The 22,732-nt window shown below is 45.8% G+C and overlaps 2 protein-coding genes and 1 long non-coding RNA gene across 8 annotated transcripts in view; 1 reads left to right on the top strand and 2 right to left on the bottom strand.

Moving 5' to 3' along the window:
* Positions 1-1,930, top strand: part of LOC135240889 (uncharacterized) — a 7,933-nt gene extending 6,003 nt beyond the window's left edge. Inside the window, exon 2 of the long non-coding RNA XR_010325819.1 lies at positions 663-1,930. This is a non-coding gene — a long non-coding RNA (uncharacterized LOC135240889). The remainder of the gene's footprint in view (positions 1-662) is intronic.
* grk1a (G protein-coupled receptor kinase 1 a) overlaps positions 1-6,111 on the bottom strand; it is a 10,074-nt gene extending 3,963 nt beyond the window's left edge. The window contains exons 1-6 of the mRNA XM_064310906.1: positions 5,119-6,111; positions 2,732-2,859; positions 1,378-1,535; positions 1,092-1,175; positions 713-837; positions 54-255 (exon numbers count right to left, since the gene is read on the bottom strand). Coding sequence (XP_064166976.1) covers positions 54-255; positions 713-837; positions 1,092-1,175; positions 1,378-1,535; positions 2,732-2,859; positions 5,119-5,820 — 1,399 coding nt within the window. The 5' untranslated portion in view covers positions 5,821-6,111. The remainder of the gene's footprint in view (positions 1-53; positions 256-712; positions 838-1,091; positions 1,176-1,377; positions 1,536-2,731; positions 2,860-5,118) is intronic.
* Positions 6,112-9,790: 3,679 nt separating this feature from the next.
* Positions 9,791-22,529, bottom strand: tfdp1b (transcription factor Dp-1, b). 6 transcript variants are annotated; one of them, XM_064310908.1, is made up of 14 exons: positions 22,398-22,517; positions 21,168-21,203; positions 19,709-19,802; positions 17,877-17,943; positions 16,751-16,786; positions 15,543-15,646; positions 14,627-14,748; positions 14,033-14,198; positions 13,737-13,883; positions 13,408-13,476; positions 13,158-13,309; positions 12,078-12,244; positions 11,605-11,683; positions 9,791-11,330 (listed from the first exon to the last, which is right to left on the bottom strand). In XM_064310908.1, the coding sequence occupies exons 3-14, from the start codon at positions 19,718-19,720 to the stop codon at positions 11,192-11,194; spliced, it is 1,260 nt and encodes a 419-aa protein (XP_064166978.1). In that variant the 5' UTR covers positions 19,721-19,802; positions 21,168-21,203; positions 22,398-22,517; the 3' UTR covers positions 9,791-11,191. The 6 variants fall into 6 exon arrangements, with proteins under 6 accessions (XP_064166978.1, XP_064166979.1, XP_064166980.1 ...); XM_064310909.1 differs by having other exon boundaries at positions 22,288-22,428; XM_064310910.1 differs by lacking the exon at positions 21,168-21,203 and having other exon boundaries at positions 22,398-22,529.
* Between the last annotated feature and the right edge of the window lie 203 nt (positions 22,530-22,732).

Genomic DNA, 22,732 nt, shown 5'->3' on the forward strand with positions numbered 1-22,732 from the left:
AGGACAGGTGTAAATAGAGAGTACAGGTGTCGGTGGAACAGGTGTGCTCGTACCTGCGTCCAGCTTGCGCCAGTTGATGCCGCTGAAAAACGGATGCGTTCGAATCTCGTCGCAGCTCCCGTTCTTAAATCCCAGCCGCTTGTCCGGCTCCTTGGCCAATAAGCCCTCGCAGAAGGACTTGGCATTCTCGCTGAACTTCTCTGGGTAGGTCACCGGGTCGTTGATGATGCGCTTCTTCAATTCCTTGCTCTCCACCTGTACAGATCAAAACCACGTCAGCTCGCTTTACTGCGGCATCATCTCCAAGATCCAATTTACACAGGTTCACCAGCTACTTTAGACCTTGGAATTATTACAACCCTCAAAGCCTACTATGTTTTTAAGTATGACATGCCCAATTCTGGATTTATGTTCTAATGTATTGCAGTGTCTTACTCTGACCACAAGGGGGCATAGAGGTCTTGAAATGTCTGAAATGAAATTATGCAGGAATCCAGTTCAAAATCAATTAACCATTGTCCTCCATAACTGTGCAAAGTGGAACAAAGCCATTTTATCTACAACAATCAGTCAGACGGTTTCTCTCAGATTCTGGTTGGGAGGTGGACCTCTTGAGTACCTGGCTCCACCTGGTCACATTTTCATCCATTTGTATCTTACAGTGCCCTGCGCTGAGTCAGACAGGTCTTACAGACAGAGAGGAACCAGTCACCTTCTCCCCTCTCGATCTGAATGGACCTTTGGCCGCGATCATCTCAAAGAGAGTGACTCCCAGGGTGAAGTAATCCACAGAGTAATCATACTCCTCGCTTTTGAGGAGCTCTGGAGCCATGAAGCCTGGCAGGGTGCAGGGCGAGAGTCAGCTTTTTTTAAGCCCAAGACGGAGTCATGTTAAACTCTACCACACACTATTTGCTCAACATCTTCCTGAAAAAGTTAGTTTTCTGCTATGGTTTAGCCTCTGGCTTCCTGTCTAACTTTCTAACTCGGTTCATTGTCAGGGAGATTGTTTCTTTTTTTTGTCAAACACTAAATTAATGTCAGGCATATGTGAGTTACCAAAGTGCCAGACAAACAGGTTAGGTGCTCACCAGGAGTTCCAGCATAGCCTTTGATCTTGAACTGGTCGTCTTTCAGTTCAACCGCCAGCCCAAGGTCAGAGATACGGACATTGCCTTGGCAAGAGAAATTACACAAATGTCAGTCACAGATCAGAGAAATATCAGAGGGGTGCATGTGTTGCCTGTAAATAGGTGTTATGAAGCTGAGCTGCTGAAACTGATGCAGTGTTGAGACTGTACTCCCAAACTGGAGTGCTCACAGGCTCCAGACAGTTTGCGTTTCTGTGTGCACGGATGGTCATGCTTGTGTAGATACCTTCGTTGTCCAACAGTACGTTCTCTGGTTTCAGATCCCGGTAGATGATTCTCTTCTTGTGAAGGTGCTCCATGCCGTTGATGATCTGGGCAGAGTAGTAGCAGGCCCGTGGCTCCTCAAATCCGGGGTTGTTCTCATCCACGTTGTAGATGTGATACCTGCCGTGACCATGTGACTTACAGCACCAATCACATCCGATCGTACAGCAGTAACACAATGACACCATACATCTGGTCATAAGAACACGGCTCCCATAACATAACTGATCTCAGGACTAAAGTGAACACACTGCGGCTTTTAAAATGAGCCTTTAAACGTCACTTAGTCCTAAAAGTCTGTGACATCATTGAGAAACAAACTGACAAACACAAGTTTATGGCTGAATTAAAACTGATTATCCCAGTCTATGGCTCAATAAAAGCTGTCGAACACAGTCTATGACTCAAATAAAACAGATATACCCAGACTGGCCCAATTAAAGCAGATGAACACAGTGTACGGCTCAATTAAAGCTGATTAACAGTCTAGGGCTCAAATAAAACGGATAAACCCATTCTATGGCTGAATTAAAACTGATTAACACAGTCTATGGCTGAATTAAAACCGATTAATCCAGTCTATGGCTCAATTAAATCAAATGGCCTACTGTGGTGGAAAGAGGTAGTGGGGGCAAAGTATATTTCTGGATGAATGTATGTGTTTAATAATCTAGTATGCTTAAGATGGATGAACATGTATAATGTGTATATGATGAGTTAAAGAATGATTAGAATGTGCCCTTGAGACAAAGCCAAAAACAAAAATACTGAAAATACAAAGAACAGGACGATAATTTCTTGCTGCTTCACAAAGATAGCACAGAAATTATGATTCCTACAAAAGCTTTTCTGCAAGTCTTAGTATAGGCTTTACTATACTTTACTATATATATATATATATATATATATATATATATATATATACTATTACTATTTTGTGATGTGAAGAGAAACAATCCTCTAAGTAAAAAAGTTATATTCCAAATATCAGTATGTTATCAATGACAGTTGTCAAAATGGCCCTGAAACCTACCCAATGATCTCTGAGGTTACTGATCATATGACTAGAAGTGAAATTCCAGGGAATGTTTCTTTTTACACTATAGTGGCAGACCACCGCCAATGTACAAAAGTGTCCCAGATCTGTCATATGCTATCTCTGAGAGTGGTATGGAAACCAAGAAGTATAAGTACATTTGATGTTGGGTGTTTCACCTAATTGAAAAATATGTTAGGTACCTACTTTTCTGGTTTGCTTTCTAGGTTCTCCTGGTAAGCGTGTGTGTGTGCGTGTGTGTGTGTGTGTTTGTTCTTACCTGAGGTCTCCCCCATTCATGATGGTCATAACGAGGCAGAGCTCCGTCTTGGTCTGGAAGGCATAGGCTAGTGACACGATGAAGCGGCTGTGGACCCGAGCCAGAATCCTCTTTTCCACAATCGCCCCCTACAGGAGAGACAGAGAAGAGCAAATACTGGAAAATACTGCTCACACTTTCACACAGGCACATGCAAGCGCGCGCACACACACACACGCACACAAGCACACATGCACACACACATACACACACTCACAAAAGAGAGAAAACAGTGAGTGACAGTCATACCCACAGAAAGAGAGTGGTAAATGAGAACAGTGGCATATGCATATTACAGTTAATTGTGCTGAAAAGAAACATACTGTGATACAACATTTTTAGGGAACTTGAGTTTCTGAGACACTGCAAGAACACAATGACACAAATGTCTTTAAGCACTACATTTCACCAACACAGCATCCTTAAAATGCAACAGGGATACGTTCCATTTTACAATGTGTTGGACTTAGCTATTCATAAAGATTATCAGTATAATACATGCCAGCACTTAACATGGTGGACTGTGAACTTTGAGAGACGCCCTGAAAAATCAAGGTATCACAGACAGACCAGAGCAAAACTGAGGTGTCAGTGTATAACAGGTCAGACCAGGACAACACTAACCAACTATAACAGGGGTGTCCAATCTTACCCAAAGAGGGCTGATGTGGGTGCAGGTTTTTGTTTTAGCCCAGCACTCCCACACCTGATTCTACTTATCAAGGTCTTCAATGAAGACCGTGATTCTTAATTAGTTGAATCCAGTGAGGTAATGCTTGGCTTAAACCAAAAACCTGCACCCACACCAGCCATTTTTGTGTAAGATTGGAGGCCCTTGGACTAGAAGAACACTGATGTGCCAAGTTATCGCTGAAGGTTCACTGCAATACTGATATACCAGGTTATCACTGGTGTACCTGGACAAAACTATGAAAAGCACTGAAATATCTGGCAAGTTCTGACACACCTAACCATCATCTAAAATCATCAGAAATCATATTCGCCTCAGAAACCAGCTGCACACTGCTTCACTTAGGTTTTCAACTGAGCTACAACTACATATAATTTCACAAAACTCTGCATTACTTTCCCAGAGATCTGAACCATCAATCACTAAACTACAGGTCAATGAAGTTGACCCTTTAACACACCTGTGAAGACCAGTATCCAGTGTTAACAATGTCCACAGTTCATTCATACATGCTTTCATATATAACTGTGTTTGCAGCCTTTATATGCAAGGTAAAGAAGATGTGGCAGTGTAGCACAGTGGTTAAGGAACTGGGCTTGTAACTGAAAGGTCGTGGGTTCGATTCCTGGTTATGACACTGCCGTTGTACCCGGGAGCAAGGTACTCAACTTGAATTGCTTCAGTATATATCCAGCTGTATAAATTAATACAAGGTAAAATGCCATGTAAAAGTTGTGTAAGTCGCTCTGGATAGGAGCGTCTGCCAAATGCCTGTAATGGTATTGGTCTGTGACAGTTAGGTAACATGTTCCACAGACACAGGGACAAATTCAGGACTGACTGTTCAGGAACACGTCTTATGAAACAGGTAATCCAGGTGGCATTGACATTCCGCTGAATGTCACAGGACAGTCTGAGCGTATCTGGATCCTCACTGGCCAGGGGGTGGAGGCACATTTTGAGCACAGCACACGCTACACACAGAAACCACTTCGCACAGTCACAGAAGCACTGAAAAACATTTGTGTAAGACATCCATTGTTGTCAACTGATGTTCCACACATGTCCAGTGTCAAAGGTTATTGTGAAATGATTTTTACAAATTAACAGTTTGGATGCATGCGTCCTGAATATCTACAGGGCTCTAACCTGGTCTTATTTTCCCGTATGAAGTACTCTACTGCATGTCTGGTGACAGCAGCCACTACAGACCCCTTACTGCTCTTTCTCTACCTCACTATGTGTGAACCACACCATCAGCCACAGTAATACAGGCAGAGGTAGCTTCTCTCTCTGACATAGCCGTAACTACCACTGAGGACACTGAGGTCATGTCCTCAGTATTGTTTTTCACGTCCATTTCCAAAACCTATGTTTAATTTCATTCTTTAGTGAGAGCATTAGCTACAATTCATTTTGGAGGGGAATGAACGGTCTTTAATATTTTCTCAAATGTTATGCCTAATCAAGAGGCATACGTACAGCAACACCTTAAAATGCATCCTCAATTAAAAGGAAAAAAGAGCATACATCTGCATAAGCCCCCACCCCCACCCCACCTAACCTCACCTCACCTCACCTCACCCCACCCCACCCCAGCTGAGTCTCTTGACCTTGGTATTGTTTAGGTCCTCTTTATACAGCCCTGCTCTCTCACCTCATAGCCTTTCCTCTTCTTTAGCCTCTTCTTGTTGAGCTTCTTGCAGGCATACAGCTTCCCCGTGGCTCTCATCTGGCAGGCTGACACCTCTCCGAATCCCCCTTTGCCCAGGATCCGGAAGTCCAGGAACCAGTCCTCCCCGATGGGCTGCTTCTCTAGCCATTTCCACTGCAGGAAGCGCTTGAAGTACATGGTCTCCAGGAAGAAGGTGTAAGGCACCTCCTTCAGGAAGTCCAGAACGTTCTGCAGCGTCTCCGCAAAGAGACAGTCCCCGGCCTCCTGCTGCCCCTCCTTCACCTTGGTGATGCCGTTCTCCGGCAGGAACGGGCAGAAGTACTTGGCGGACGGCTCCATGTACCGCTGGATGATCTTGGCAGCCTTCTGCACTCGGTCCTTATCCTCCGCGCTGTCGTATTCCTCGATGTCCTTCCACAGTCGGCTGGGGCCCTTGTACTCGTTGGACGACTCCAGGAACTCCTGGAAGAGGCGCTTGCCGATGGGCTGCTCCACGCAGACGGTGTTGAACTGCACGTCTAGCGCCTCCCGCAGGCCCTCGCACACGGTGATGTGCGGCAGCTTCAGCTTGGCGAAGTACTTCTTGTCGCGGTTGACACCCGGGTTGGCCGTGCTGTCCATGCTGCCCCGGGCGGAGATGTAGGCCGAGTTGGCCACCACGGTGGTTAGACCGCCAATATCCATGGCGACGGGAGAGAAGAGAGGGTGTGTGGAAGAGGGATGGAGGACCTGTTCAGAGAGAGCGCATTCGAGCCCAGAGGATGAGGGAGAGAGCGAGAGGAGGAGGAGGGAAAGAGCAAAACAGGAAAAACCCCCAAGCAAGTATTGTATTCCTCTCCTAGAACGTGTTGGGATGAGGAAAATCTTCAGTAGCAGAAAGCAGACCGATCAGGCGAATGAGTTCCACTGTCCACTGGCTCCATCAGAGTGTAAACTCAGGCTCAGCTCCCAGATAGAGGTTTATCTGCGTGACACACGCAGATCTACCTGACTCAACACCTTTCCATGAAATCTTTATCCTCTAACTCCATAATGCCTCCCATATTAACCACTAATGACTCCAAGCTGAGGCCTGGGCCTCTTGCCTGGTGAGCATGTTTTTTGAACCAAAGCCAACTTCAATGATGAAAGCAAACAAAACAATAAATAAATCAACAGATAAGGGCAATACTTTCTTTTTGAAATGAAATGTCACAACAGTCCACTTTATTAATGTTGCTCCACATCTCATAGAACATAACTATGGGGTTGCAGATATTGATCCTCTCATTTTCCAATAATTGAAATTGATTTTTTAAAATTCAGAAAGGGGCTGTTCCAGATGATCTCTGCATGACCTTGCATGAAGCTACACAAGGCGGATTGTGAGATGTATGTAAAGGTACGAAAGGGCAGAGAACAGGGGAGCGGGCAGTGGACAAGGGGGGAGAGAAAGGTGTTTGTACTTCCTACTGCGGGCCAAATTCCTTTTAAAATCATCCAAATATGTTTATAGGTTATGATTTTTTTGTTCTACACATTTATAAAAATTTATTTTCATTGTATAATCACGTTAAGAAATTAGTTGCTGCCTTAAAATATTAACAGCTAGTAAATACTATACTGCTCCCAATAACACTTTTTCACGCAATGATCAAAGGACCAAGAGTATAAATAGCCTGGTGTAGAGGGTGGGATGTAAGGTCTGGAGAGGTTGTAATGGGGAGGGTGTGTGTGAGGGGGGAGACGGAACGTGAGTTCGGTTAGCGGTGCAGTAGAATATTTTGGGATCTGGTCATGTAACCCCAAGGTTGGTCTGATTTCCAGGCGAGGCACTGCTGTTGTACCTGTAAGCACATACCTCAACTGCTTCAGCAAATATGCAGCTGTACAAACTGACCGTGTGCAAGAGACCAGAAGCTGAGTAAGCCACTCTGGATAAAGTGCCTAAAAAAAGTGCATTTTTCTGTGACAGTATGTGTGAGGTAGACATTGTGAGGTGGCTTAAGAGACAAGTGCGAAAAGCCTGCCTAATATAGGTCACAGAAAACATCACAGAGTAGCTCACAGAAAATCCTCTTTCAAAATTGCAAAATGGACTCCATTTTCCTCACCAGAGGACACCATTCTCACCGGCTCTCTGAGTGCCCTGCTGGAGACTGCACAGGGGGGTTAGCGGTCAGAGCTCTGGACACACAGCCCCGGCTGCACGTTTGAATCACAATTTATTGCTCGTCATAATCCAGCTCGAGTGCGTAAAAAATGTCTACGACAAGCAAGTGCAAAGTTGAAGTCCAGATTATAATCGGTACAGGTATACAGCGGATAACTCGTATCTACCTCAGAGAACCGGCTGTATTCATTTCAGAACGAGCAACGAACAAGCTTTCTCACCTGCACGAAATGCTCACACACACGCACGGGCACACACACACACGGCAGTGTCCTTTGAGACCCAGAGAGGAAGACGGCATCAGCGCTGAGGGTTTATGGTTATGGGTTTATGGCGTGTGAACAGCAGATAACCCGGCATGTGAGAGACCGGAGCAGACTGTCCCGGGCTCAAATCCTGCATTTCCATCGCACCAGCAAGCCTGAATTGCCTGAATTTTGGATGCACGTGTTGAATCTCCACTGCACTCTAAATTATTAAATGAGTGTGGGCATTAACTCTGTTTTTTTGTGTGTGTGAGAGCTATTTGCCAACAGAGCCACCATCTGAAAGACACCAATCTATACCAGTTTCATTGCCATAAGATAAAATCAGCAGTTCAGCAAGCCTTCAGCCTTAATCAGAGGATGGGAGTCACAGGACTTCTCCTGCCTCGTCCTTTTCACTTTTTCAAAACCACCCTTCAGTTTCCCCCTCTGAAAAAAAGGGAGGGTTCCACTCATACACCGCCCCCCCCCCACCCCCACATGACTCCCACTAAATTTACCACCCCCTCCACCTGCACGTTTGGCCAGACCACTGGCTTTCTTCCGAGGCGTTCTGACGCAGTCCAAGAGAAGACATCACGTGAGCAAACTGTAAAAACACCCATGCTCTTTATTAATAAAAAAAACACCTGTGATATTCATTTTAAAAAAGGCCTGTGATCTTTAATAAAAAATGCTCGTGCTCTCCTTTCAAAAAAAAAAAAAAAAAAAAACCAAACGAACAAAAAAAAAAGAAAGAAAAAAAACCTAATAGTGGCTGCTTGAATAGGCAGAGAACTGTGGCCCCGTTGCAGCAAACGCAAGAGAAGCGTGTGGAGCGGGCAGCAGGCGGAGCCGGCGCTCACGGGTACGAGAGCCAGGAGAGACCGTCCCTCCCCCAGCTGTGAGGCGTGGACAGCAGGACCCGTGCTGACCCCTGCACGTGGAGCAGCAGTACCACAGTGTGACATTTGGTTTGCATCGACTGAAGTGACGGGACAGAAGGCCAGCAACAGACGGCTTTTATAAAAATAAAAAAAACATTTTAGATGATGTACAAAAATTAATATTATACAACAGCCCATTTTTCCTAGTCTTAAAAAAATTCATACACACATTTCTCTAAAACGATAAATTCTATCCCCTAAGTCCATTAAAATGATCAGGATTGTCCCATAACAGATGCACCGATCAATGAGAACACAACACATGTAACTAAATTATTTTATGATGCGCATGTCAAGTTTCAGATGGAAGGATAGACAGCACTCAGCCTCCGAGGCTCTGATCCTCGCACTGTGCCACTGCAGTCCACTCAGACCACCTGACTGCCCACGTTACAGGACTGTAGGAGGCCAGGGGCCAGGAGGCCAGGAGGCCAGGGGCCTACATCTGATAACCCATTTTCTATTGCATCCTTTGACGAAAACTAGCCGTGAGTATTTTACATGACCTTGCAGATGCATGCTGGGGTGTTGCATTTCCAGCAGCATTTTGCCCAACAGAAGGAGCCATTCCAAGCTGTACCGAAGTGGCTAAAATTCCTAGAAGTCTGCAGTAAATTTAGAAAGGAAATCACTTATAGGGCCAGCTGTATTTGAAAACCAATGCAGTATCCAACATTGTGATCACACTCATTAGTAAATCAATAGCAGTTTTACGACTTCGGGAAAGCCGACCAAGCGTGAAACAGCCAATATGAATGCCAAAATGGCGTCCTCCTCAGGCAAATCCTTTCCGTCTTTGGCCTCGCGTAAGTTCATGCCATCAGACCACCAAAATGGACAGAAGCCTAACATAGCATTCCCATAAAGGCTTGTGGGATGGAAGCACAGGCTTCAGAATCTACAGACACTGAAGTGCGTACGAAATAAATGTCGTTTTCACCATTTGTGCGCCACATGACACACGACAGCACCCCATTCCGGGCCGACCACAGTGTGAGAACAGACGAGCGACTCGGAACACAGACAGAGTGATGGGCGGTGAAACTGAGACCGAGCGTCAGGCAGTGAGTGACACTAATGGTGAGACAGGCCCCACCCACGTGTGCTCGGCACAGAGCTGAAGACCACAGTGTGCGGCCCTCGCAACCTGCAGGGGGGATTTGTGAAGGGCAACTGAACACAGACCAGTTCACTGCCACGGGGCCAAAGCCCAGGACAGGCCCACAATGCACCTCCCCTTACACAGCTCCACATGCAACAAAAATTTAAATTAAAAAAAATAAAATAAAAAAAAGGAGGAAAGAACTACCTGTCTGTCCAACAACTGCTTTATAAAATTCTTTACAATATTTCAGAGGACAAATCTGAGTTACAAAAAACCTTGTTAAAACATTCCCTATATTTAATTTTCAAACTTATATTAGATTACAGAAAAGGTACTTGGAAGAGTCAGTACATTTTTGTTTTGTTTTAAAAAGGAGCGACATGAGGGTAATCCTGACAGAAACTCAACCCACAGCTACTTTTTAAAGTTGACTCCGTTAAGGAAACAAAGTGACATTCACTTTTCATTTCCCCACCAATCTGTAGAAAGCCAAATATTCAACGGCTTTCACCGAACAGTCTTTTCATGCACAAAAGCTTGTCCCGAAATGCAGTTTTTGTGTGGGTTCGAGTTTACCAAGACGTCCCTCGTTTGTACATACTGTAAACAGAAATGGGCGGGGCTGAGAGCCCGGGGAGGGGCTCCTCTACACATCTACTCGTCCCGAAATGCTCAACCGAGTCGCGAAACATAGCTGCCCACAAAACATCAGGAAGCCAACCTAACTGAGCAAAATGAGATCAAAAACCTGCAATCAATCGTCATACAAAAATAATGTTCATCCAGGCAAAGGTTGAGCCTCTTCTGCAGCCAGCTCAGAGATTCATTCGATTCGGCCCGCCTTTGGATTCAGAGATTCTCCAATTCAGCAGGCTCTCGGATTCACGGGGATTCTGCTTTCGGCCATCTTGTAGATTTAGCTCCTCGGATTCAGCCTCAGAGGTTCAGCCTCAGAGGTTCCGTCTCCGACTCAGCTTGAAGACTCGTACAGGTTCTCCGACACAGCCAGTTCACAGATTCAGTCTCTGTTTTAACAGTCTTTGGGAGGCGGCCATCTTAAAAACAGCCTGGGTCGGTCACGTCTGCGGTGTTTCTCCACATGCCGTAACCAAAAAAACAAAAAAAAACAAAAAAAAAAAACCCCACAAGCAAACGGGAGATATCTTTACTACACACGCATGTCATCACACTACAGATTTCTCCCAACAACAGCTGTCGGTTGTTAAGAGGTTTTGGAGGGAATCCTTTGCGGTCTTTCGCTTTGCTGAAAGATGAAGTTCACTATGAGAGCTCAAACCAGGGGGCACTGCACAGCGGTTTTCATGGGCACCGATGGGAGGTCCTGAGCCACGTACTCCAAAACATCAAGTTCAGGACTACAACTCCCATCAGGCCTTGATTCTGAAATCAACCCACACCCCCATAAAGCATACACAAATATTTGGGAGCTATAGATTATTGGTTCCCAGCTTGCTATGGTATCCATGACCTTAGCACAGAGGGAAGGAGGAAGGGGAGAACGAGAATGGAGAGAGAGAGAGAAGGAGGGGGAAAGGGGGTGGGAGAAGACTGCTTGAAGGAGTATTCAGGATGGGGAGAGATAGGGTTAATCTTCGTCATCGTTCTCCTCGTAGTCATCGTCATCATCCTCGTCGCCCATGTAGGACACGGGGGTCTGGACCCGCGAGCCGCTGTAGTGCGACCCGCTGGAGCTGGAGGCCAGCGTGCCGTCTGCCCCGCTCTCACTGCGAACACACAAATACACACATACATATACGCATAGGCACGCACGCGCACACACACGCATATACACACACACGCGCATACATACACACACACGCGCACACATACGCATACACACACACGCATACGTACACACACACACACACACACACGGTGAAAAAAACAGACGTGCATGCACAACACACACAGGCAGTCACAGCAAGCCCATCTTCAGGAAGTCAGGAAGAAAAACTGAGAACACGTCTTGTCCCTGAGGAGGGATATCAGCACACTCACCTGCCAGTATGGTAGCGCCCCCCATTGGAGGAGGATCCCCCCGTGATGTAGACATTACTTATCGAGCCCTGAGCCATTTCTGCAGGTTTGAGAGTAAATACACATTTCCACAATGCATTCACTCAACACTCCATTACAACCAGGCACAGGACAGTTCAGCACGTATTCACAGCCAATATTGCAGCATTAGTGGCACAGACGAGTTGCAGGTCATCTCCAGGGTTACGCATGTGTAACATTGTCACCTCCAGTGGAAGTACAATTTATAACACAATAACATGTAAACACTGTATAACTCAACTTATTCTTTTTTTTTTTTTTACGGTGAGCAGTTTTTCTTGCAGCCACATAGTCCGACAGGGCTAACGATTACGAAGAATGGCGAGCACTCTTGGGCTGAATGACCTGTTCTCGTCATCCTGCCAAGTTATGTGACGTCATGTGGGGCGGCGCTATGAATCATGGGAGCTGACCTGTGACGTAGGGCTCCAGGGCTTTGGGCACCAGGCTGCGGGCCATCTTCAGGTCCTCCGGGGAACACTTCCCCACCTCCAGCCCGCACGCCATGCCCATGCGCTTCAGCACCTCGATGTCATCGTGGATCTCGAACATGTTGTCAAAGTTAAACAGGTACTCGAACCTGGGGAGGGACGGGGGGTTTAGAAGGGCAAGGCCCCTGGGGCATGTCGTTCAGAGCTCAAACGCCACTCACGCCCACAGATCAATGTCAGAACCAATCAATTCCTCTCATTAAAACAGCGTATTTTGGCAAGAGGTCACCCAGCACACCAGCCCACAGCCTCCTCTGGGTGATTAGCATTTCCACGTAATCAGTTATCGGACGTCTCTCGGAACAAGAATGCTATGGCTGGCCTGAGCTCACACTTGTGCTGCTATTCCCCCCCAGTATGACGGTTTCAGTTTCCCATAAATGGTCAGTTAACCGCCTGTCTGGACTTATGTTCATTGTGTCTTGAATGGCTAACAAACTGCAATTTCCTTTTACTGAAAGATAATAATCCCGCAGTATGAAATGGATCAAGCTTATTTGCACCTTCACAACACAGCTCCTGCGAAAATATGTATACACAATATTGATCAAGCAATTCTCATGCAGAAGCAAATGAAAATCAAGAATCTATTAACTCAATATTGGCTAATGCAGCCCTTATCACTCTCTCTACTCAATTCACTAGGCACAGGCCCTAGAACAGGGCAGAAATCATAAATCACAACAGAAATATCTATGTAACAATAAAAAGGATGTCCTTGAGAACAAAGCCCAATTGCAATCCATCCCCAAACACACTCACACACAGGAATACAGAAACAAGCACACACACAGAAACAGATACTCGCACACACACACACACACACAACACACACCACACACACACACACACACACACACACACACACACACACACCACACCACACACACACACACACACACACACACACACACACACACACAGAAACAGACACACACATACATACTCACACACACACAGACTCACAGACACACACACACAAAGCTAGCTGTGGTTGTTTACTTGTCGTTGGAGATGCTGCAGTCGATGACGGTTTTCTTGCTGGTGTTGACGATGATGAAAGGTAGATGAATGACCGAGTTGGGAGGGGGGGGCCTGTTGGCCTGCTGCTCAGCCTGCCGGTTTCGCTGGACGAGATTCTTAAAGGCGATTTGCTGCAGGGACAAAAACACAGTCAGATATTCCACCAATCCCCTCAAATGCATTCTAAACGCAGAGGTTTCCTTTCCAGAGTCCCAACACAGCCTTTTACCTGTAGAATGAGCTCTTGTAACTGAGACTGTTTCTGCTTGATTCTTTCAAGCCTTCTTTGTTTCTCCACCTGAAACAAACACAGGAGGTCACAATGAAATGCACGTCTAAGACGAGCCACAACTGACATCACATCACTGACAAACATCCCTGCGACCAATTAATTCCCCATATTTAATACATGATAATTCTCCCATGGAATCAACAAGCTGCTTTAAAAGGTAGCTCTAGGTCTGCACTTTTCTACCGGTGTGTGTGGGGGAACGCTGCGGTAGAACGGGAACGCGTGCGTGTTCCGGATGCGCGCGCTTTGGATCGGACTGCTCTTGCCTCCAGGTTCTGGCACTCCTGGGCGGAGTTGGTGGGAAGTCCGATCCACTTGATCTCCTTTTTCTCCTTGGAGATGATGTTCATGGCCATGAGCACGTTGAGCGCGTCATACACACGGCGCCGGATGTTCTTCTGGTCGTACACATGCTGAAGGGGAACGATCGGAAACAATGCCGTTACATTGAGCCAAAACGGAGGTAACGGACAGGAGCCAAAATGGAGGTAACGGACAGGCACCAGAGAGATCGGGCAGCTGTGTTATTGGAGCGTTCGTGAGACTGGAGGCGTGGCCTCACCGGGTCAGCGGGTGACACGACGTTGTCCGAGGAGCTGAATTCGGCCACCAGCTCGTCCGCCACCTCGTTGTAGGTGGTGACGCCCTTCCTCTGCACCTTCTCACACACCTTCATGGAGAAGTGCCTCAGGCCTTTGCCATTCTTCTCCCCCTTCTTACTGCGCTTCCTGCGGGAAACAGGAAGTCAGCCACGCCCACACTACTGTGTCATATCCAGCACAGGAAGTTAATGAGTACCTGCCACATCATTGGTCAGTCATGGGCAAATCTTTCACCATTTCAGCCAACACATGCTAACCCCTAAAGACCAATGGAATCACCTTCTATAGATCACTGAATGAAACAGACTAGGCGCAACACTCCACAGAACGAGATTAACATTCAGCCCATTTTTTTTTTAAACTTCCTGTTTTATTTCCTGTTGCACTATCAAATTAGCACGTCCAGTGATAAGTATAACCTCATCCCACCCCTGACATCCCCCTGACTGTCCCATACCTGAGGAAGAGGGAGAATTAGGCATTCTACTGCCCCTCATTCACCAGGGAGGATGACCTGGGGCAAACTGACCCAGACGTGACCCCTCCAAACTCACCCGGTGGACCAGGGGGAGGAGTCGGGCGGCTGACCGTGGCTGAGGAACTGGGCATTGGGCGTGTGCGGGCTGCCCACCAGGATGGTATTGGAGCCGCTGGGCCGCTGGGGAGTGCCAATCACCTGCAGGGCGACACCCCCCCCGCCCGCCAGCTCATCAGCAGGGCTGCGGTTTACACATGCACATTTACATTCACAATCACACCGTGGCCTCCTGCATAAATTCACCTGACACACGCCTCCACAGATACTGATTTACAGAGATTAAACCCCATGTAATATTGCATAATACCAGGTCTCTGCAGAGAGAAAGGGAAAAGGAGAATTGATGGCGGGATGGGGGGGCTCCAGGGGCTCCAGGCGGGATGGGGGGTGGTGGAGGACGTCTCTGCGCTCCTGCAGGAGCAGATTGCCCCGGCGGAGGCCTTCTTTCATTAATAGGATGACAGGCGTAATCCTGCTGACCGCAGCGTTTGTTAGAGGCTTAGTCCCAGGTCACCTCACACAATGTTAATAGAGGGCTTTATCGCCACGGAAACGGGAGGGCACGTGGAACCGCAGTCGACTGGCCCCATACCTGTGCACCTGCCCCCTTACATGACCCCGAAACTTACCCTGCGCACATGCAGTGGTGCTCAGTAATTGTGCAGTAATGTAGCAGAGTGGTGCTCAGTGATTGTGCAGTAATGTTGCGCAGTGGTGCTCAGTGATTGTGCAGTAATGTTGCAGTGATCGTGCAGTAATGTTGCACAGCGGTGGTCAGTGAGTGTGCAGTAATATTTCACAGTGGTGCTCAGTGATCGAGCAGTAATGTTGTGCAGTGGCGCGGAGTATAACATTATAACAGTGCTGTGGTGGTGGTAGGTCACTGTCTGCTTGAAGCCAACATGCCTTTGCTAACATGGCAGCAGACTCACCATGTGGGGCGCTATGTTGACGTTTGATGGTCCAAGTGTTTTGGGCAGCAGTTGCTTCCCCAGTGTGACAGACGATGGATGGACAGTCACCAGTGACAAAACTCCTGAGGGGGAGGAGCAGAGAGAAGGGAGTGGTCAGTCAATACAGATGTACAACTGACATCAGGAGGGGCGTTGCCAACACAAAGCTCCTTCCTGCTGCAAAACACTTAATGCTTACACTTCATATATTTCTTATATAGCAGAGCAATAGCTGCAATGAAAGCTTCAAATGCTCATTTAAAAAAAAGGATTCAGAGAATGTGTGACCAGAATCCCACAGAACAGCCACTGATGACCTCAACAGATTGAACATTTCTGCCCAGAACAACTGGGGATGAATTACAGGAATTAAGAAGTGACGAACATTCCTACTTCCCGCCCAGGGTGTGTGTGTGTGTGTGCGCGCGTGTGTGTGTGTGTGAACAAGCGGTCAGTCACAGCTGCTTGTGTGAAACATACCATGGACAAGAGAAAGGAGAATCATGAGAAATGAAGTCACTTTGTGAGGATATGGTGCCACCTGCTGCCGGAATTAAGTCTTGCGGTTCTGGTGACTTTCGTAATCTACCCATAAACCCTAGCACTGGAGTCCACAACCAGAACCAGTGAGTCACATTTTTGAAGTGCTACATTCTATAAGGCACAGGCCTATTTGCCCATCCTATTTACCAACAATACTATTTCGATTAGACATAGGAGATAACACAACAGATATTTTATAATTGCCAAATCCCATTTGAAAAGGTTAGCACTGTAACAAGCATAATTTTAAGAAAGTACAACACTTCATCATAGTTCATAAAAACAAAAACAACAAGGATTGGATTTATTATTTTTCTTTTCAATTTTAAACCAAACCCTTTTCTTCAGATTGCACATTATCTGTGTCCAGAGAGATAATCCACCAATATATGCTCTGCCATCCAGATGCATTCTACTGCACTTGCATCAACATGAAAATATGAATCTGCTGACTCACTCAAACATGTTAGAAAGAGGCGGAAAGCAGAGCAGTCCGGTCTCAAAGGATTTTATATGACTGTTGAAACCGAGCATACATTCATTGAACTGTAACCAGCTATTCCGATAGCCAGCTAATAAAGAGGAAGCATTTCAGCGTTCGCTAGCACACAGCGTCTCCCCAGTCAGCTTACACATCAACTTACTGGGATTTTCCACAAAAGTGACCTTCAGGGGATTTCCTGACAGAAAAAAAAAAAAAAAAAAAAGAGTCTTTGGTGCTCCGCATCATTGACCCAGCACTTGTGGTCACACGTAGGGTCAGCATGGAACTACCCTAAACTGGCCCCTAAAAACAGGCAAGGTATAAAATGCTAGGCAAAACTGCTGCTATTTTATTTTTATTTTTTTGCAAGTATAAAACTGTACAATAGGAAGACATCACAAAATAGCAAGAAGGATGTTATGTTTGTGATCTCCCTCTTTCCATGTTAATCTGAAAACATGAAAGTTGTGATTAATGCAGCTATAACAAAGTGATGAAACCATTTACAGCGTAAGGATGAAATATGTCAGGTCTAGAAATTAGCCTTTATTAGGGTCCCAAGCAGCGAAGCTGGTGGAACCCTATTTTATCTGTTAGGATTAGGCCTATTATTATTCTTTTTTTTCTCCGCTAAATGTGTCTGAGGCTCAGCAACCATAAGTCCTAGAGCAACCAAATTTGGTTTTGATTTTACTTTTGTTGTGTTTGCTGAGGGCACTTTCACATTAATTTGTGTGTGTGTGTGTGTGTGTGTGAGAGAGAGTCATCCCACTGATTAAAAATTCCAGGCAGTTAATGTTCTGGATGAAGTATGGAGTGAGCTGCATCATCATTTTGGGTGGCTTTGATCCAAAAACAACCTTGGGTTCAGGGTGGTCACATTAAACCCACTACCTGGCTTCTCCCAGACTAGCTCCCTTCCATTTCACAGGTCCATGTGATTAGTGATTAACTAATATTCCTCTGGAATCAGGACTGAGCCAGGCCTGAGGTAAACCAGCCCAAGTCATCTGAACACACAAGGGTCTTCATATGAAAGAATCATTCCAACATCACAACTTCCTACAACTGTCAGAAATTAACCAAAAGCACTTCAGCCAAGAGTTGGAGAGGAAACGGTAGTGTCCAATCGATGTTCACAGCAGGACAAATGGGACACCCCCTCCCCTCCCCATTAAGGGAGGGAAACGGGTTTAAACCAAGGGACTGCCCCATCTTCACCTCCACTTCCACCAGAAGCGCCAGGGGTTACCACCAGTACTGCCGGAAGTCAGCCTGTTGCTTACCTTTAGTCGGACTGAGATTCTGGTCGATGAAAACCTTCAGTTCTCCATTGGCTTCAATCAGACCAGCCTGGGGACGTGACAGAACAGCCAACAACTCATTTCACCAGACTAACAATGCAGTCACCTCATCATTAAACCAACAGCAGTCACATTATACATCCAGACACCCCATTACCCCAACAATTCAATACTAACTCAACACAAAACAACGATGAAGGCCTTCACCCAAAGTTCTCCACTACCGACTTAACACAGTGGTGTTTGGGAGGCCTACAGCCTCAACACAGAAAACAGCGAGCAGAGACAGCTGCAGCCAACGGACTACACCCCCCACCACCCACCCCCAGTCACCATTCCCCTAAAGTAGGTCAGTTCAGTGTGTAATCTGGTCGTCGAGCTCTGCAGCCAGATTATATTGGGAATGCCCGTGTGGGGGCAGGGGTGGAGCTGGGAGAGGAAGGAGAAAGCCCCCCCTCAGGGGAAGACCACCCCAAGCACAGAAAGTTCACCCTCGCAGTCATTAACGAGGGCTACCAAAACAAGAAACAGTCACAGCCCTCCCCTTTAGGGCCTCAAACACAGGGCTGTAGCGATCACTCACTGACGGAGTGACCATTCTTACACACTGATCAGTCTGTCACCACTGAGGGATCCAATCAGGCTTGTCTGCATACTGTCCCCCATGTGAATGCATTAACACCGGCTCTCTGACATGACCATTAACAAGCCTCCCATTATCGAGAAAGACATGCAGCAGCATTGAACTGGGGGACTACTCTAGTCTACTCTACTACCCTATGAGCAGCAAACTCACCCTGACCTCTCCCCCTTCTCAATGACCTATAACACTGCCCTTTCTTTTATTCCTGTATAGCTCATGCTAGTAGTGGAGTAAGCCCGCTAAAGGCATGGTGTCCTGCTGTTCTAATTTCACTCTTTTATCGCCTCTTTAGCAGACCAGTGAGTGTCTCTAATCAAGATAAAACGTCACTCTAGCCAGGCTATTCAGTCAGAGGGAACCTCACGCTAGTCCCTCCTAATGCACCCACTGGGGACATATGGGTCTGAAACTGAACAATGTTAAATTGTTTCATCTTGCTAATATAGACTACGTCTACTATACACTTTTTAACCTTCTACTGCAAAGAAAGAGATGCCTGCACAGATAATAACAAGAGGGTAGAATATTGGTCCCAGGCCTTAGAGAGATTACTTAAGAGCTCAGCCCTGGAGCTGCAATGCTGGTAGTGCCTGCATTGGTCTTCTCAAGATGTCCTTGAAAGAAATGTCAGGGCACTGGCCATTTCCCTTCTTTCTGCAGAGAAGCAGGCCTTCGGTGCATGAGGGAAGTGCATCATGCAACGTGCAACTACTTCCTGTCACAGGAGTAATTGTGTATTTTTGATTTGTTGGAAAGGAGTTTGACAAACAGGCTTTCCAGCCATTTGTATCGCATATGACGCATCAACACCCATTCATTTTATTCATTTGGGTTGGCAAATAACATCCAAACCTACCACTTTTCTCATGCCACACAATTGTGAACAAAAACTTTTTATGTACTGCTTTGGATATCTATTTTCTACAGTGCATCTCATAAAGAATTACAAAAATACAAAATCAATTGTGAAATAGTCATTATAAACAGTGCAACCAGTATGCTTGGGGTTAGGTCCAACGAGACGTTTAGATACAGGTACAGATACAGGTTGGATGAGTAACGTGCTTGAAGCTTTATGAAAATTAAGATGAGTGGGTTCTGCAGAGATGGCTACGAGAAGACCAGAGCACTGCAATACACACCACCGCTCTGTCCCTACTACTGTACTCACATCTTTTGCCATGATAACCAAATCCTGGGCGAAGGGAGGCGATAGTGTCTTCTGAGTGAAGAGCAATGGTGGAGGATGTTCAAGACGGGATCCCCTGTCATAGAGAAAATGAAAGCAAAAGTCTTACTGCGTGATGCGGTGTGTCACAGACGCCTACTCTGGACCTGAGATCGTGTGCAGCACCGTGAAAGAACGACTGAATTACTCCAAGCACTAGCATGAGGCTGGACTTAACGTTAGCCACCGCATAAGGTGTGAGGTCAGCTCCGGCCCATAAGAAGTTTATGAAGTAATATGAATATTGCTTGTACGTTCGCCCCATTAAGAGTGGTTTAAAAAGAAACTGGTCCCAAATCCGCATGGTAAAAAGTCATTAATCGGATTTTTTTTAAAGTTACTAGCTAGCAGTAATAGCAACTACCCACTCGAACACAAATTAGAGCATGTTAGCAGTATCCGTAAACATGAGGTGAACAGCACCAAACGCCAAAGCTGAATAGGTGCAAGTTAACAAAATGCTGTTCCCGTGGCTAAAAGAAACAAAAACACAACGGCGATTGAAAATGACGAGAACTTGGCTGGAGCACAAGCCAAGAACCGACCGCGTTCACGTTCAACAAAACAAAAGTACAATGTTCTGTGAGCATGCACAGTAGAGCTCCATTCATTGACCAGCGGGCTGTTCACTCTGCGTGTGACAGTTTGAGTTACTCTCTAGGGAGAAACACTACAGTAGGCCTCAGGTTGTTTTCTTGAGTTTTAGCGATTCCTTTAAGTACGAGTCAAAATACAAACGACTTCCACAAAATATTCACTCCGCATCCACGAGAACGATTTCAGGGAGCAAAAGCGGATTTCGCGTCGAAAGTATAAAAAATAAGTTGCAACATGCAGCTAACGCTACTTTGTTCTTGCAGCGAGGCCTGTCGGACTGCAGCCAGCATCTCCTTCCACTCTGCACAAAGCACCATATCCATCACCATAAAGGTTTAATGTCCGAAATACAACGATAAACTGTTTGTACGCATATTTTATGAAAGAATTAACACTACACCCAAAATTTAGATAAGCAAGTTTTCTTCATTTACGTGCCATAACTTTTTGATATGTATAAAACTGGGCCTAGCTAGCTAACTGGCTAGATGAGACAAGTGTGGCTTGATGGCCACAAAGAAACTTGAGCAGAACAAACTTGGCATGATCGCTACCAACAGTTGCACACTGCTAGTTATTGAAAAGCTGCTAAATGTGGTAGTTAAACTTATAAAAATACTGGTTGATCAGTAGTATTCCATCGAGAAACATTTATAAAATACGCGTGATTAAAATTACAGTCGGAAACCAATTTCGTGAAATCATCCCAACTCATTCGGCTTAGTTAGCTAGCTACATACTGTGCATTTTTTCACAAAAACGAACAACGCTAAACAAAATTAATGGCAAAATGCACTGCACTTACAAATGCACACTCCAGTGAATTCAGTCTCCTCGCCTCCTGTTTTTGTTGGCAGAGTGGAAAGGGGAGGAAGAGGAGGTCTAAATCCGTGCACCAAACAGGAAACAAAAACTACACACAAAACAATCGTGATGTTTCTAAACCTAACATTTTTCCAGTTTTAAACATGCGACGTACTACATAAGCTGTAATCACGGTGATTAATGTCCACATTAGCTAACGTTAGCTATCCAACTGCCGGTGCAATGGCTAATCACTTCGGTGTTGCTTGCTGGCGATCTCACGTCGACAAAATGGATGCTTTGCAATTTAGCCAAATACAACAAGGCATTTCCAACTAACAAGCTATTTTGGCGAAAAGTTTTAATAATTTACAGACATGACAGGTTTGCAGTATATGATGATATCTATGCAGACGTGCATTGGTGTGATCCATTAGCATTAGTTATGATCTTAGTTAATGCTACGGGCTGTGCCCTCCTCTGTAGAATATTAACATTATAGCTCGTCTGAGATGGTAGTGTCTGGCTTGGTCACAAGCGAAAACCCCTTTTTTCCGTACGTTGATTTCTTAGCTAGCTAAAGGCAATACAATGCAATGCAACATTATATTATTTCAGTAGCGCAATACTTTTAGAGAGGAATTAATAGCAACACTAGGGAGCCAACTAGTTAACGTTAGCTTGCTACTCCTCATGGTCGGGTACACTTGATAGGGTCAGCCATTTTACTTTGAAAGGCAAACCATAATTTAAACATAACTAGCTAGCTACTCAAATCAATATGATGGTAAGTTTATAAAACCCAAGTCAGCAAGCTAGCCAAATAGTTAATAGGGACATTGATCTTTTATTCTACTACGCAAGAACATTTAGCTTAAAATGAGGCTGGAAAGGAACCTTGTACCTTCGGCTGATCAAATCATTGCGAACTCGAGGGCCGTTGACATTGCGTGAGAAACTAAACGTCACCCACAAACGTCCCAGCCAATGTTGTGTGGATTTGTTCTCATAAACCTGGCAGATCTAGCAAGTCCCAACCGCTTATTTTATTTTTACCTTTAGTCAATTAGCCTGTCAAAATCGTCCCTCGTCCCACAAAGAGAAACATGGGAAGAACGTACTTGCTCAAATCAGACGGCGCATATCCTCTTCATTGCAATTAAGGTTTGCCTATAAAAAATTGTCAATATATGTCCAGCTCGTGAATGTTTTCCTTTAATGTCAGTATTACCTGCTTCCAAGACAGGCAACGGTCTCTCTCTGCCGCCGGTCTACCGCCGCTTACAGCCCTGTGTAAAAGCTCTCTGTCCTACTCGCAAACCGAGCTTGGCGGTGTCCAAAAATGAAGACTTCCTATTGGACACGCATGATGTGATGTCAGTACGCTCTGCCTTTCTGGCCACACCTCTATTGCTCTCTGATTCATTGGCGCGCTACAGCTTCCTCTGCCTAAGCCTCTCATTGGTCATCTGAATTGTCGGTAAACATCGGCATATGTGAATCTTCCGGCTTCGAAAGTCTGCGGGGTTAGCTGTCAGTTGGAGTTGGAGACCGAGGTTAAATGAA

Source organism: Anguilla rostrata, chromosome 15 (assembly GCF_018555375.3).
Source record: "Anguilla rostrata isolate EN2019 chromosome 15, ASM1855537v3, whole genome shotgun sequence".
Lineage (NCBI taxonomy): Eukaryota > Metazoa > Chordata > Actinopteri > Anguilliformes > Anguillidae > Anguilla > Anguilla rostrata.